The sequence below is a fragment of the Alligator mississippiensis genome, chromosome 12 (assembly GCF_030867095.1).
Source record: "Alligator mississippiensis isolate rAllMis1 chromosome 12, rAllMis1, whole genome shotgun sequence".
Taxonomy (NCBI): domain Eukaryota; kingdom Metazoa; phylum Chordata; order Crocodylia; family Alligatoridae; genus Alligator; species Alligator mississippiensis.
The window spans coordinates 12,964,974-12,981,355 of record NC_081835.1 but is presented as its reverse complement, the minus strand read 5'-3'; the positions used below and the strand labels follow the sequence as shown (position 1 = coordinate 12,981,355).

At 45.1% G+C, this 16,382-nt stretch overlaps 1 protein-coding gene across 3 annotated transcripts in view; it reads right to left on the bottom strand.

The window, feature by feature from the left end:
• The window catches only part of GRM7 (glutamate metabotropic receptor 7), a 558,095-nt gene extending 542,230 nt beyond the window's left edge, over nucleotides 1–15,865 (bottom strand). Inside the window, exon 1 of one of the 3 annotated variants that reach the window (XM_059716000.1) lies at nucleotides 15,161–15,865. In XM_059716000.1, coding sequence (XP_059571983.1) covers nucleotides 15,161–15,859 — 699 coding nt within the window. In that variant the 5' untranslated portion in view covers nucleotides 15,860–15,865. The remainder of the gene's footprint in view (nucleotides 1–15,160) is intronic. The other 2 variants (XM_019499726.2, XM_014604538.3) reach the window with 2 other exon arrangements.
• Between the last annotated feature and the right edge of the window lie 517 nt (nucleotides 15,866–16,382).

Here is a 16,382-nt window from a genome sequence, read left to right as displayed (position 1 = left end):
GCTCCACAGCAGAGCCGGCCCTTCCTCTCTGCTCCCTGGCTGCAGCTCGGCAAACACTTTTCTAAGTCAATTTTAGTACTCATATGTGGGCTCCCAGTTGACATCTAAACCACACAGGATCCCCTTTGAAGTCCCTCATGCTCCAGTATGGTCACAGCAGTCAGTTCAAATGTTATTAATAGCAGAGCTTGAACTTATATGTGTAATGCTATTTGGTTCTTTTTAACAGTGGTCTGATGCGATTTCTTCTGATTTGCAATTGGCCTACCCATCACAGCTTTAGGCTCACGTCCTACATCTCTTATCCAAGCAACTCTCCCATTGTCTGAGTATTTTTGGTATACTTAGAATACTAATAGCTAAGGGCCCAATCCCACCAACATTTACATTCCTCCTGTGCCACTTATAAGCTGCAATACATTTTCAAAAGACATTATAGAAGAGTTTTCATTGTGTGCCAAACTATCAAGCATGCAATTATGAAGCTGAGCTTAATGACACTGAAAAAGCTTCTCCATTCCAATAAATAAATAATTAGCATTATTAAAATATTCATGAAATAATTGTTTTATTAGACAACACTTTACATATTAACTCTCAAAAATATCTTCTGGAACCAAATGAGATGTGCAGTCTTAAGAGCACAGATCTGTAAGGCACTAGGGTGCATATTCTCACTGGAAAATAGGCATCTAAACACTTTAAGAGATCCTGGACCCAAGTGCCTCACACACTGAGTCCCTTCTTTTCTCACTAATTCAAGCAGAGTATTTTTGACAGAAGTTCTAGTCTAACTGAAAATGCTGCTTTGTTCTCTCTCCCTTCCCCTTTCCCCACCTCTGCCCCTACCCCTCCACCCCCTCACCTTCATTAAATGAATCCCTTTCAAGCAAAATTTTCTCGGGAAGGTGGGTCAAGTTCAGGATGGATACTTCTCGTAAAGTGAGAGATGTCTTAGAATAACTAACAGCCAAGGGGTTAAGGCGTTCACATGGGGCACCGAATAGTTTGTCTCAATCCCAAATTAGAATACAGAGTTGAATCCGAGTCCCCATGACCCAGGTGAGGACTTAACCTCTAGGATATTGGCTATTCTGGGGTGGGTTCCACTTGCCCTCTTGCAAAAAAGTAAAAGTGCAAAAGATCTAGGTTTGTATTCCATTGCAGAACAAAAAATGTTGAAATCTCAGCATTTTTCATAAAATAGAAGACTTGCTATCTCCTTTGAGCCCTAGCTCTGGTAGTCTTAAAGAACTGGCCCTCAACATGTTTGAATCAGCAATTGTGCTGAAACAGTGAAATCTCCATTATAATGCATCCTCCAATTGTCTGCTCTATAGAATAGACACAGGGAGGTAGAAAGTCTCATAACTCCTCTTGCAATCAATTTTGCACTCCTTCTGCAGGCAAACATCCCATTATCTTCAGTGGCAAGCAGTTATTTCTAAACTTTTCAATGACAAGGTCATTTTAGTTCCTCCCCAAATCCAGAATAATTCATATTAGCCACTCAAAGAAATATGATTTTGATGGGATTCTCATAGAAATCTTGCCTCTGACATCACAGACTTATGTACGGCTTCAAGTGATCAGTAAGGGCAAGAATCACTTTGGAGAAGTTGCTCAGCACCTGCCATTATCATGCCTGTAGTTTAATCCTGTGGAAAATTCACTGTACCACACAGAGTCTAAAAATTCAGAAGATGAAAATTACCCACCAGCCAAGAGTCAACGTTCTGTGCTGCCATACTATCCTAATCTCTTGGTTGGAACAGAAGCCATAGCCCATCTGCATAGGTTTCTGGGGTCTCTGTTTCCAGCAGATTTTCAAATAAAAAGGATTAAGTTCCCTCTCCAAATCCCACTACAGAATTACCTTCCACATTGACCTTATATAAACCACACTGAGAAACAGGTCTCTAAGATCACCTGGCTAAGTCCCATCATAGTCTCTATGCAGAATGTAAGTGAAGGGCAGGAGCAGAGCACGCATCCCAGGTGCTGACTGGGATGGAAAAAGAGGACAGGTGGAAATAGCAGTTGTCACTACTGTCAGCTCTATACTGGTGATAATGGTTGCAACCTGGTCATTGCCACTACCCTGTGAGTCACTGCCACCCAGGGCGCAAAACTGCTCAGCTATGCCTCTGAGCTGAAATGACAGAATGACTTGCACCAGTCCTTCACGCATGGGTGGATTTCACTTGCTAGAATGCAGACACTTTCACAAGAACAGTGTACCACATCATTCCTGTGTTTGGGGCTTTGGATTTATGCATACTTTCTTCAACCCCTCACAGGTCTCACAATGCCACCCCAGTGACAAGGATTCCAAAATCAGACTTTAGCATTTCCAAGGCAGAATAGGATAGGATACCGAATAACGTTTTTATACTATGACAACACTGCAGAATAAAAATTGTTGGGTCAGTCCAATGGGCATATACTAGCCAAGCATACAGGCCATAAAGTGGCAGATGATTAAATGCTGCTTTTTAAACCGAGCCAAATTCAGCTGTTAGAAACACCAATGGACTTCCTCCAACAAAGTTGCTGGTATAAATCCATACAGGCCACTATTACCAATAGCAAAACTTGGACCACAGTCATTTACTCATTTTTCTGTACAACTACAGCTTAAGTTTTTTGAGCTGCTAGATGGTGTTCGACCCACAGCTGAAAAGGCAACAGTATTTTTTAAACTATAAAAGCACAAAAGATCTTAGACGTGATCCTTTCAGACATGGCTATAAACAAGACAACTCACTTTAAAAATGCTGTTATCTATTTCAGTTAGCACCAGTTGTCTAGTGATACTCTGAAATAACAATTAAGAATACTGCAGACCAGTATTGTGCAAACCTGTTTAATTTTTGCTACCTTAAATATCCTAATAGCCTTTCAGTAATGAATGCCTCTTCCCCCTCCACCACTTTTTTTTAATGCTATCTGCATCCACTGTCCAGGGCAAAAAAGGAATGTTAGCAATACAGTGCAATAAGTACAGACCTACCTACTTTTTCAGTTTCCATAAAATCTGAGAAATCACAAATTGGGCATTGGCCTGTAAAATCGGGCACTGTCTGCAAAAATCAAAAAAGAAGAAAAAAACAAAAACTTATGTACCAGGGGAGCCAGGGTTATAGGAGGACCCCAGGCCAAAGCAAAAGAAAGCCCCCACTTACCTCCTGCAGGGTCCGAAAGGCATGGGGAAACGCGCGCGGCGAAACCACCCACGCGGTTCATCGGCCATGCTCATATTCAGCCGAGGCCGGGTGACGTCAGCTGGAGACGCCACCCGACGGAGACAAAAGGCTGCCCTTAGGGCACAGGAGGGAGGCTGGAGAGCGGAGGCTAGGCGGGGAAGCCCACACCCCGAGGGGCGCAGCTGCTGCGTCGGGTAGTCCGGGACAGTGGGGGCGGAGCCTAGAGAAGCGCCAACAGCGAAGCCGGCAGAGAAGCCAACAGCAAAGCCGGTGGAGGCGCCGGCAGCAGAGCCTGGGGAGGCACTGACAGCAAAGCCGGCAGTGGAGCCAGCGGAGGCACCAGCAGTGGAGCCGGTAGAGAAGCCGGCAGAGGAGCCGACAGCAGCGCTGACAGAGAAGCCGGCAGCAGAGCCAGCAGAGGTGCCAGCAGCAAAGCTGGCAGCAGAGCTGGTAGAGAAGCCAGCAGAGGAGCCAGCAGCAGCAGCGGCAAAGAAGCCGGCAGCGGAGCCAGCAGCAGCGAGGCCAATGGAGGCAGAGGCAGCGAAGCTGGTTACAGAACCGGCGAAGGCATCAACGGGCAAGCCGGAGGTGGCACCAACTGGCGAGCCAGCAGGAAAGCCCCGAAGAGGAGGTAACAAGGGTGGGGCCAACTGGAACCCCAAGGGGGATCGTCACAGGCTGTGGCAGAAGACCCCAAGCAGGGGCAGATTAAGCAGCGGACGGGCCCCACTATGTCCCAAGGATAATCAGCCAGGATGCCATACCCAAGTGGGGCAAGCAACTGGGGCTGGGGCACCTAGGCACAGGGAAACCATGTAGCCCATAGGTTAAGGGCATTCTTTATTCCTTTGTGGCCTCCTGGCCCACTGGCCGCTTCACTTCGGCAGTCACGGTGGTAGGGATCGCACAGTACGTCACAGAGTGGTCGGGATAGGGCACTAGGGATGCGGGTTAGTCGGATCCAGGTCCAAGGGCCTCGAAGTCTTCACATTCAAGCCGCAACCTGGGGACACTGAGACTCGTGGCTAGAGGGCCACGGGAGTCTGAGAAACAAGCCAAATGGAGCCAGGGACGCCAAAGGGCCAGAAGACCTGCAACCCAAGGTGGAGAGTGGCCAGGGTGTAAGGGGGGGTCGGAGCCCTGTGAGTGCCCGCTGAGAGGTGTGATGACCCTGGAGGCTGCCTCGAAGGGGAACTCCTCCACTGAGGTACCATTCAAAGTCATGGCAGGTGAGTTAAGGGGATCCCCAGACATCATCCGGGGTAGCTTTTGGGGTTCGCTCGCAAGCCCAGGACAGGCTAGATCGATAGTCTGAGCTAAGGTCACATAAGAACACTTGGCAGAGCAGAGGCGGGTACAACTTACTAAAAAAATGCTGGCTTCCTAGTGAGAGCCAGTGGTCCTCATAGCCACAGCAGCCTAGTCTTGCAACCTCCCCTGCATGCCAGCTGCCAGCGTGAAAGAGAGAAGCCAAGATGGCAGCCTGCCCCACACCACTGACTGACCAAACAGCAGCAAGGAGTGGGGCCACACAATCGTTAGCCCTCTTAGCCAATCACTGGCAAGGGGTGGGACTGCATGACAAACAGCCCTCTCAGCCAATCAGCAGCGAGGGGTGGGCTCGCATCAAAACAGCTGCAAAATCAGCTTCACAGGCTGCAAGCACCCCACAAAAATCCCTTTCACTTGCTGCAATTTGGGTAGATTCCTAGTGATAAGTAGTATAGAATGGAAAACATGAATATAACCCTGATTTTCTGTATGTCTAAGAACAGACAGTCAAAAAGCCCAAGGCCAAATCAATTCAGTCTTTGCAGGTTAGTCTAAGCTGTGGAGATTAAACTGACTAGCAAGTGAACAGACATTTACTTTTTGCAGCCACATGCCTGCAGTGACTCAAGACAGAAGCTGACGCGGGAGGTGCTAGAGCACAGCTCTCTGGCATGTAGCCGGCATGGGCTGTGTGTTTGGTTCCTCTTCCTGCTGCCCCTGACGTCTCTGGGATTTGCAGCCCAAAAATCTCAGCAGGCGGACTCTGCAGGGATGTTCATCACTTAATCTTCCTGCTTCCAAGTGCCTCTGGGATTTGTAGTCCACAGTTGCAGCCAGCAGTAAGTTTCAGTAAGTTTAGCAGGGCACAACACCTCTGTACTCAGGGGAAGGCGGGGTTTAATCCCCCCCTACCTGGCCCCAGACCCCAACCAGGGTTTGCCTAGGAGAGTAGTCCCTGCCTCCCCCCCTCACCCCACCCTACCCACTTCTGTGATTTACTTTGAACCAAGAAGGGGTCTGAGACAGAAGGTTCATAACCCGGTTTGACCCAAAACAGTTAAGTCTGATACTACATTCAACCAGGTTTACCTTAAACCAGTTTCAGCCATTTTGAAACTGGGTTAAGTGCACTGAACATCTGTTCTGTTACAGGTTTAAACCAATTTCTGATCACTTAAACAGATTTATGTGTAACTTCTGTCCCTAACCTATATGTTTAAGCTGTTTACCATTAGCTCCCCTTTCAATCTACACAGTTTTACCCTAGGTATCAGCCCTCCTGAACTTCTTGCATTTTGAATCTGAAGCCTGACACAATATCTACTGTGAAAGATTACAACCTCAGGAAATAGAAAGCCAATTAGCCAGCCGTTGACTTTCAAATGTAGATACTGTATTGACTTGAATGGCTTCCTGATGGTCATGACTTGTTTAAATAAACTAGAAAGGAGCTGTTTTAGTGACATTATAAAAATCTACCCAACTTCATCAAAAAGGTAATTTGCCCTGCTTTTAGAATGAACTTTGCAGCCCATGCTGAGCTCCAGGCGACCTTAGCTAGATTAGCATTGGTACCCAAGCTGGTTTAAAACTAGTTCATAGATCTCTACGTTACACCATACCAATCCTAAACCTCAGTTTAGGAGGGGGAAAAAGGAACTACTTTTTTCAATAAAGTGTTACAGTTCTGTCCCATTAAGATTGATTTGTTTTCCTTGTCTTAACTAAAAGAAACCAACCTGAACATAATAAGGTGAAAATATTTTAAATCTAGAAACCAAATGTACCTTTGTATAGTTATCTAGATAGTTCTAATATACTACATAAGCATTAAGGAACACTCAGACATTACAAACTTAGTGATGGTTTTGCAATGGGTGGCATACTTCTGAACCAATACTGTATCTATATGCCAGTTTTATAGTTTAATCAACTGGTTCAGTACTGAATAACTGCTAGAGGGTGGTGGCAGGTGGCATAGTACGACTGCAGATTCCAGCTTGCAGACCAGATGCAAAACTGGATTCTATCTCTGAAGATGAAACACCTGAACACCTTTTAATACAAAAGGCAAGTGAACACTCCTCTTCTTCCTCATCACTCCTGGGGGACTTTTTAGGCTAAGGTGACAGTGTGTTAGAAAAAAAGGATGCATTAATAGATTTTCAGAGACTCAAATAAGATAGAATAGAATTGCGCTTGGGTGCCTAATAGATGGAGTAGCCTTTGGACTCCATCTATTAGGCACACTTCATAGTCCCAGGAGACGTATTGAGAAGGAACTCTAAGTTAGGATCACATTTTCCCCTCTTACTTCTGTATTACCAGGCAGAAGCAAGTTGTGAAGTCTTTTGACAAGTTGAAGCTTATTTCCCACTTCGTGCTTGCCCAATCTCTGTTGATACAATGCAGTAATGTTTTTAAAGAAGAATAAATATCAGCATGATAACTGTGACATTTTCTATACATGTCCAGGTTCTTTGTCATTAGCTCCCAGAATCATTAGTCACTTAGCCAGCAGCTGACTTTGGGATTTAGCTACCATACTGACAAAAAAAATCTTCCCCACAACATTTTCAATGGACTACAGTGAAGACATTTAGATAGATTCTGAAATCTATCCTAGTGCATCAGATCATATGTCTACATAGCAGCAATTGCAGCAAAGTAAAGAAACACTACAGATCGTGTTGTCGATAGGAGACATGAAGGTACAACTGTGCTCCTTGTCCATTCCAACCCTGCTATTGAGGTCAGGGGGTGCAGTGCTCACAGTCCACACCCTTCCTCGCAAACCTGGAATCCAAATCTCCATTCATACAGATGGAAGAGAGATTCCCCACTCATTCCTCAGATTTAACTCTAAATTGGTTACGTTTGTGCTACCCTTGAACAGACCATTAAAACATATAGCATTTAAACACAGTATGTTATGCTAGCACGGTACCAAGGTTATCTTATCATGGTGCTATAGTACCATTTTACCACCGTACTTTATATGGTACTATATACTCCTATTTATTTCACTAAAATGAAAAACAGAACAATAGATGATCTCAAAAACAAACAAACAAACAAAAAAACTCCAAGAGAAAGACAAGGTCAAATTGTGAAAACTACAAGGTTCTCTTTTTTTAAAAACGCTTACAAAGTTCATTTCAAAATTCTCCAAAGTAAGGATTTTAGCCACAAGACTATTGCAGTCAGAAAGTCATCAACAACTCCCTTTGCCAAATATGTAATGTAATACTAACTCTTTCTTTTTGGCGATCCAAAAATGACAACAAAAACATATCAATGGTCCAAGTACACTGATAGTCAAAGATTTCAAGTCAAAGAATCTGGAAGCACTGCCACAGATACGGTCTATTTAAAAAAGAATGAATTAAGCATTCAGTAAAATATATGATTCTGAAGGACTAACCTCTGAAGAGCTAAGGCATGGCCCCCCCAATTTAGCAATTTTATCATCCTATATCAAACAAGTTTCAGGAAACATTCCAGCCAAACACAAACACTAAAGATGCATATCTTCCAGCTTGTGCCACAAAATATTTACATGTGCACTGGCATCTAAAAGGTCTAATTGTTATAAAGCACAACACACAAGTGACTTGACACCACACCCTCGTACAAGTTCTAATGTGCTCAACAGCCCCTGAGATGCAAAATAAAATAGGTCACGGCAGTGCAGCCTCAGTGAACTTTGGCTGTGCCATCTGTGCAGAGATTCTGCATTATTTCACGATGACTCAGAACTACAGCAGTAATTCTGAGCCTATTGGTGAGTACAGCGGGGTCAAGGAAGAGGAACTTCTAACCCTAGCTTATTATTCTTGAAATTGCTGTCATTTTGAATCCAGCACAAGTTCTGCCATGCAGTCACCTTTTCTCCCTCTCTCATTCACAACAAAACACCTTCCCACTAAGCAGCTGTAAGATACAAGTACAACTGTATGGAATAAGATTATGGCACCACAATAGGAAGCATTGCTTCACAAAGCTTAGATTTATAAGTTAGATTTGATGCTGCATCTTGAAAGTGTATAGCACAAGCTGAAGCCCAGGGGAACCAAAAGTACATCCTAGATTTGAAGCTGTTCTTGGGGTTAGGGTAGCCCAGGTACAATTTAGCAAGTCCTAAAACATTACACACAACTTGCATCTATTGTGTTTCATTAGAGCACCATAAGAAAAGCAAAGCTGCCCAAAATTTCCACAGATCTGTGGTCCCATCCTTAATATGCCCATGCCTCCCGAAACACCTAGGCCTTTGCTTGCAGTGGGCTTCTCCAGGATAGCCTGTGGCAGGCTTCCATAGTTTCTGCACTAGGGGAATTTTCACTCAGCTAGAACCAGGGCTTCCAAAGCCCCTTTGTGCTGTTCTAATACCTTCACCTGGCGGAAGGGGGCCAAAGCAAAGATGGAGTTTTGAATGCAACGTATTCAAAATACTGCATGATGCTCATCATTTATTTAATGTCGTGAGTAGGCCCACTGGATGGAAAGAGGCTAATCCACATGCTCTTAGTCAAGCATTTTAGAAAGTCTTTCACAATTTACAGACATTGCTATAATCATGCCCTATGTTCTAACTCGCGCGGGATTTTCACCAGTGCAACTCTATTGCTTTTAGTAATTATTCTGGATTTACACCACAGTAATCAAGAGCAGAATCAGGCCATGCTTTGGAGCACTTTAGCCATCATTACTGGAAAAGTATGGACTCCAAAACGACTTGGTTTTCTCACAGAACTCTACTTTGTCAGGGTTCCCATTCTCCACACTATTACTCTGGATACAGTGCTATTCAAATGGCTTTAATTACATGCTTCATATCTTCCAATATTGTGATAAAATTCATCATATTCTATCCCTGGGACACCATGCATTGTCACTTATTAGGATTAATTTACATATTACTATAAATAGAACGAATAGCATCTGATATGATGATGCAACACATTGTGTTGAATGGTTTTAATGCCTCTGGGCAAAACTGACTAAAGCACAAAATGCAGTGTGCAGTTAGTTTTACATTATTAGCATTACGAGATTCAAAACTTGGTCAATATTTCTTACATAAGAATTAACGTCTTAAAATTACCCTTCTACTTGCCATTCCAGACAGGTCACCTTCTTTTAAGTCAGAGAATAAATGAGGAATTATGCAAATTTATTTGCTGAATATATATTTTCACTGTGTAGCTGTAAGGTTCTAACATAAGCTATGGATGCCATCATTGATTAGCTGCTTGTTCTTGTTTCCCCAACAAGTACCATCATCTTTTTTCCATGCATTGATCATCCTCACCAGGACAGAATAATAAAAGCTGCTATCTTCCCTCCAAATCTTTTCCTCAGGCTTGTTTCTACTGGAAGTCTTCAGAGCTCTTACAGTGGAAAGTAATCATAAGGTGGCTACAGCAATTGCTCGGTTCTTTGACTTCAATAACAACAAAATAATCTTTATCTCCCGATTATAACATACAGTTAATCTACGGCAAACACATTCATATTACTACTCCCAACCTCTCACCCATATGTAGACTTCTTCTGCTTGTAATTTGGTTTCTAAGACTGCAAACACTTCAAGAAAAGCACTGTCCATCAGCACGGGCTTGTTCCACAACTACCACAACAGAGTCCACGTTCAAATGATAATACAGGAAAAATATGCTAATCACCTCAATTGCTTAGACAGCGGTAACTACAAAGAAACAGATGCAGGGCTTCACCTGTGCGGTTATGATTTCAGGGCCAATGTCTTCAGGCCAAAATTATGTTTGCCATAGGAAGTTTAATAAGAGAGGCCAAGATGCAAGAAAGCCCCCCCCAGGAAAGAGAAGAAGGTACAATTCACGATAAATAGAATTATAACATGTGAACTAAGTCCATTTCAAGAAGATGATCTACAAAACTCATCCCCCACGCACACCTTTCCTTTCCTCACCTGGCAGCGCCTACAAATAACATAAAAGGAGCCTGCTGCTATCGTGATTTCTGAAAAACCAGGAGCTGAATAGAGTCCTTCCCTTGTTGCCCATCATCCAGTCACACCCTGCCAAAAGCTTCAGCACCTCCAGCATTACATACATAGTAGCTGCCACTGTTTTTAGAGAAGGATATAATAGCTTAGATGTTTCTGTTTCCTGCGTGCTGACCAGACAGTTTTGACAGATCTTTGCATGCATCACCCCATCAGTGTTTTCATTCAGAAGGGATAGGTAACACCATTCTAGTCATGAAGCCAGTGAGATATGGATCAATAATTAAGTGAAGAAGAAAGGCCAGGAAAGAGAGAGAGAGAGAGACAGAGAGAGAGACAGACACAGTCACATTTTAGAAGTTGTCATGGGCCTGATCCAAACTGTGGGAGTTAGAAAAAATGATTTGCATTGACTTCAATAGGCTCTGAATCAAATACTGTCTGCCCAATTACAGAAGGGGCATCAATATAATTTTATTTCAAGAAAGAAAATAATCCAATAAATCAAAGCAACCTTCCCTCTCCCTGTTTCAGTTCTCTTCTTCAATAATCCTGTTAATACTTTTTTTGACTGAAGAATTCAATTTGGCCTTGAATTACTGTCGTGGTCTACTGAATTCCTAACATCAGTAGGTTATGGGTATGTTTACAAAAAAGAGAAATATTTTCAAAGACATCCAAAGGATTTAGGGACAAAAATCACAGTGACTTCCATTTGCATTGTGTTTCTAAAACCCTTACTGGTTTTTAATATCGCCCCTTAAATAACAAGAATTGTACAGCCCTATCCAAAAGAGCTAATATTGACAAGAGAAAGAGGCCATTTAAACAACAAAGAAAGAATAACTGTTTATTGACTACCTAAAGATAATACTCACTGAAGGCAGAAAAGCTAAGGCAGTAATGTACTTTTTCATTTAAATATTTCTAAGTACAAGTCATGGTTTTAAGGCAGTCCCAAAATTACTTTTACAATACATTAAAACACATGTTGATTTCCCCATATTGCATAGTTCCTTTTACTAGGTGTTTAAAATGGTTGAAATGTTTAGTAATTTCTTTTATTCAGTTATTGAACTTCATGGATTCAAACTCTAGAATAACATAAGTTGTTTTTATTGTTACCTTACATTGTCAGAATTATTTTGTAATGCAACAGTAGCAGTCTAGCTTTGAAGTCTATGATGCATTTATAAACAGCTTCTAAGCTGATTCTATCTGATTTTTAAACGGGAGGTTTAATTTACAATATCCACATTTATTGACATTCCTTAACCAAATTTTTTCTTAAACTAAAAACCAATCCACTTGACATATTAAAACACTTCTCCATTTATGTTAACCAAAGCCATATCCAGTATACCTACTCATTTATTGATTAAAATTATAGTAAATTTTGGACATGTTATATTAAAGGCTACCTGCCCTAACAAAGAAGAGAGACCCTTTGCTCTTGGCACTGTATGCTCACACAGTAAGAGACAATCCCTGCACCCTAAAAGTTTACAAACTTAATATGTTAAGAAAGAAAAAGTGACAGATAGGAAGCAATATTACCTTCACTATACAGCTGGAGAATTGGAGGCACAGGGATGCATAGGGTAATATTTGCCAAGAATACCTAAGGGCATATTTACAACATGTTTCCAATAGCCCCAGAATAGCTATTCTGCACTAGTTCCCCGTGGACACTCTTATTTCCCATTAAATGTACCTTCCTCACTCCACTTAGGAAATGGATTAAACTATACAGCTAAACTCTGAAAAGAGCTTTCACATAGAGAAAACCCACCCACCTTAAATCCACAATCCACATTACCTCACACAAAATCTATTGTCCCATTGTCAAAAATAACTGAGGCACCAGAGAACTTAAGTCATTCTTGTTTCCAACAAGCTTGAGGCTCTTTGGTGTCTAAATCACTTACACAAGGATTTAAATGTCCTAAGTTAATCAGGCAAGGTTGAAAATATCACCTTCAATGATTTGCCCAAGGTCACACAGGAAGTTGGTGGCAAATTAAGGAATTGTACTCAGCTATCCTGGTCCAGTGCCCTCACCATAAATTCCATCCTTTCTTTCATAATCCTATCTTTGTGTGCGAGTAGCTCTTATAAGTAGCTGTGAGTAGCTCTGGTAAACTTACTGGGAATTTGGCCAACAAAATCATAGAAGGGTATGACCTTATGGGATGTAGGCTGTCTTCATTCACTGTGCCTATGCCCACAGAGTTCAGAAAAACAACTCCATGTGCAACTCAAAGTCAGTTTAATGACCCAATTTTGACTGCTGCATGAATCTCACTATTCCCAGAAGAGCTTCTCTGTATCACAATGAGCCTATTCACCCAGCATGTTCTTTCTTAGGAGCTGATCTCCCTTTGACTTCAGTGGGAGCTGTGCTTAGAGAAAATCCATGCTATTCTCAGAAAAAAAAAATTATTCAAAATGCTTATATGTTGGCATAATTCAAGAATTTTCAAGGAGGTGGAAAATAAAAAAGTTTCCTTCTTTTAAGTTACATGAGGGAACTGCACAAGTCTAGTTGTCAGTGCCGAATCCTTCCCTCACTTTTCACCACATGACAACCTCAAGTGGAGACATCACATAGTTACTGCATGGATGATTTGAAACTGAGAAGCAGAAAGTACAGTGTATCCATATTGATGCACCTGATGGTGCACTTGTGGTACTCCAAACCTTTACATCCAAGGCTAGTGTGCAGCACTGTTAACTGCACTGAGTGTGCATCCTACCTCTTTATACATAGAAAAAGATGACTAATCGCAATATTCTGCTTCCAGGAGGAAAAGAACCATTAGCTCACTGGAGTCATTAATGATATATGCACATTTATATGGCCCTAAGATACGGGTGCAGTATGAGATTCTCAACTCTCTCCTAAGACACAGCTGGAGAAATGTAAACATTAACGAGCAGGGTTTGCAATAGCCTCAACAGATGGAAAGAGAGAGTGTTGATCTGCATGATGCTGAGGGAAAGCCAGTTTGTGCCTATAGCATTAACAAAAAAAACAAACAAACAAAGAAAAAAAATGTTCAACACCAACCATCCATGTAAAAAATATAACCCCATGTAATACTGCCAAGGTCAGTAAAACCTACGGTGATATGCGAAGTATGTGCTGGCTGCACAAGTTAAAACTGCCTGGAGCACCTTTAATTTATACAAGTTTTTCACTAATTACATGCTCCCTTCCCATTATCACTAACTTGTTTATTGGGGCCAATTCTATGGCCTTTTTAAGATATCTTCCTATCCTCCCTCTCTCTCCCTCTCTCTCTCTGCCAGCATATTCTAAAACGCAACGCATTCAGAAAGCAAGAATAGTTATAATTGCATCGAATCTGCTTAAGGTAGGCAGAGCAAAGCTGCAAAAACATTTAGGCAATTAAATCAAATACATAGTAATATTCAGCAGTTCTTGTTTGCATCAGGATTTGGTAAAAAGGTGAATCTGAATTACCCAGTCATATGTGAAAAAAAGCTTAGAGATCTGAATATTTTCACACTTACAAACTACCAACAACGGCTCATTTTCTGCAGTTATACTCCATTACATGAACAGCAACACAACCGAAGGCTTTACAGGTCTGGTTTCACTGCACGGGAAGTGCGCAGCCCCCCCCCCCCCCAAGATCTGCTTTTGAATGGGGTCTGGTTGATTCTGAACCGCTCGACTGTGAAAGTCTAAAGCAAACGCTGCTCAACTCAGACTCCGGCATTTATATACATCCCTCCCACGAAACCTCTCCCATTTCTAGCTGGGCTGCATTTCTACTCGGAGAGCCGTAACTCAGTGAGACCTCTTCAAGCAAAACAGATATATTTTCTGCAGTTTATGCCAGGCACGTGCACGCACCGAGGGCTACCCTGCCCATGGGCAGCGTGTCCCACAAAACCTCTCCCACTTCTAGCTGGGCTGCATTTCTACTCAGGAGAGCCGTCGCTCAGTGAGCCCTCTTCAATCAAGACAGAGATATTTCCTGCAGTTTATGCCAGGCGCGTGCACACGCCGAGGGCTGCCCTGCCCGTGGGCAGCGCATCACCGCTGGGTTTGACACAGGTATCGTTTTCAATGGTAAGGCTGTTGCGCCTTCCCAGTGTCACAGCTGTAGCACTGTGCTAGGTTTAACAAGTGTTGCGAGCTGCCTTTCAGAGCCCAGAGGGGAGACACGGGTCATGGAATAATTAAAAAATATATATATATAAAAAAAAGAAATCCTGCCTGGGAAATTCTCCTAGCGTCGCAGATTTCAGGGACATTAGGGCTGGAAGGGACCTGGGAGATCATCGAGTCCAGCCCCCAAGTGGGGGGGAAAAGGGAAATTCTCCTAATGTCCAAGTGTGGGGGGGTGGGGGGGGGGGAAATCTCCTAGTGCCCAAGGGGGGGGGAAATCTAATGCCCAAAGTGAGGGGAAGGGGGAGGGCAGAGGGGTCCCGCCCGCACCCGAGGGCTGCTCCAGATGGGAGCCAGGTGCAACAGCGAGCACGGAGCTGGGAAAAGTGTCTCTGCCCCGGAGAGTGGCGCTCCCTTTACCCCGCGGCTCGCCGAGAAACACCCGCCCGCACGGGGGAAGTGCACGGCGAGGTGCAAATCAGAGTTAAAAAATAAAAAAAATAAATAAAAAAACCCGAAAAAACACCCACCCCCCCGGCCCGGGGGGGGCACCTGGAAGAGCCGCAGGATGTTGGCCACCATGATGGAGACGGAGCTGCCCGACGCCCCGATCACGCCGACCACCTTCTCGGGCTTGACGAAGACGGGCGGGTCGCCGTTGGTGCAGCGCACGTCGGACGTGTCCTTCTGGATGAGCGCCTGCACGAAGGTGAGCGACTGCTCCAGCGCGTAGGTGTCCCGCGAGCAGGTGTCCAGCACCCGCGCGCCCAGCGTCACGTTGGGCAGCAGCTCGGGGTCGGCGTTGATCTGGTCCAGCGCGTAGAGCATGGCCTCCAGGCGGTGCACGCCGTTCTCGCGCTTGATGTCCCCGCACGGCGTGCCGCTCGGGCCCTTGGCGTGCACGGGGAACAGCCCCCCCAGCGTGATGTCCCCCTCCAGGCGGATGGAGTGCGGGCCCCCGTGCGCCTCCTGCCCGCGCGCCGCCAGCACCAGCTCCAGCAGGCAGCACGGCCACTTCAGCCACGCCAGCAGCGGCACCAGCCCGCCCGGCGGCACCATGCTGCGGCCGCGCGTCCCGGGCTGCCTCATGCGAGGGGGAGGCGGAGGTGGGTGGCGGAGGCGGGGCGGCGAAGGGAGGTCCCGTCCGCGGCGGCGGCTGCTCCGCACTGGGGCAGCGCGCGGGGCCGGCGATGGCTTTAAACGGTCGTGCGGCTCCTCTCCGCCCCCCCCTCCCGCGCGTCCTGACGTCATAACGGCAGGCGGGGCGGCGGTTGGGCGGCGGTTGGTGGGGTGCGGTGGGGACAGGTGAGGCGCGAGCCCCGCGCTCCACGGCCGCGCCCCGCCCCGCCCCGCCGCGGAGTCAGGAGCGCGCGCAGCCGGCGCCGGCCGCCCCGCGACTCGGGGCTCACGTGCAGAGCGGTCGGTTTACAGGACCGCCCGTGTCCTGCTCCTCTGTCCTGCAGAGGCACGAAACCGGGCAACTTTCTGCCCTCTGCATCTCTCTTGAAGGAACCCGACGCCTGCCTGTCCTCTGTTTTAAAAAAAGGGGACGTAGAGACGTCTGGTTTCGTATCAATAGAGGACTGCACTGTCCTCAACTGTAGCCACCCTGCCCACGTCTCCTGTGCGAACCATCCCGTCACTGGCGACGTGCACCCCTGCAAAAAGTGCTGCCAACGCGGCTGGCGGTCACCACTCGCCCCCCGCATCCTTGCTGACACTGCCAGTGGTGTTTGCAGGTGGTCCCTGATTGCCGGTGGCATCTGCAAGTGGT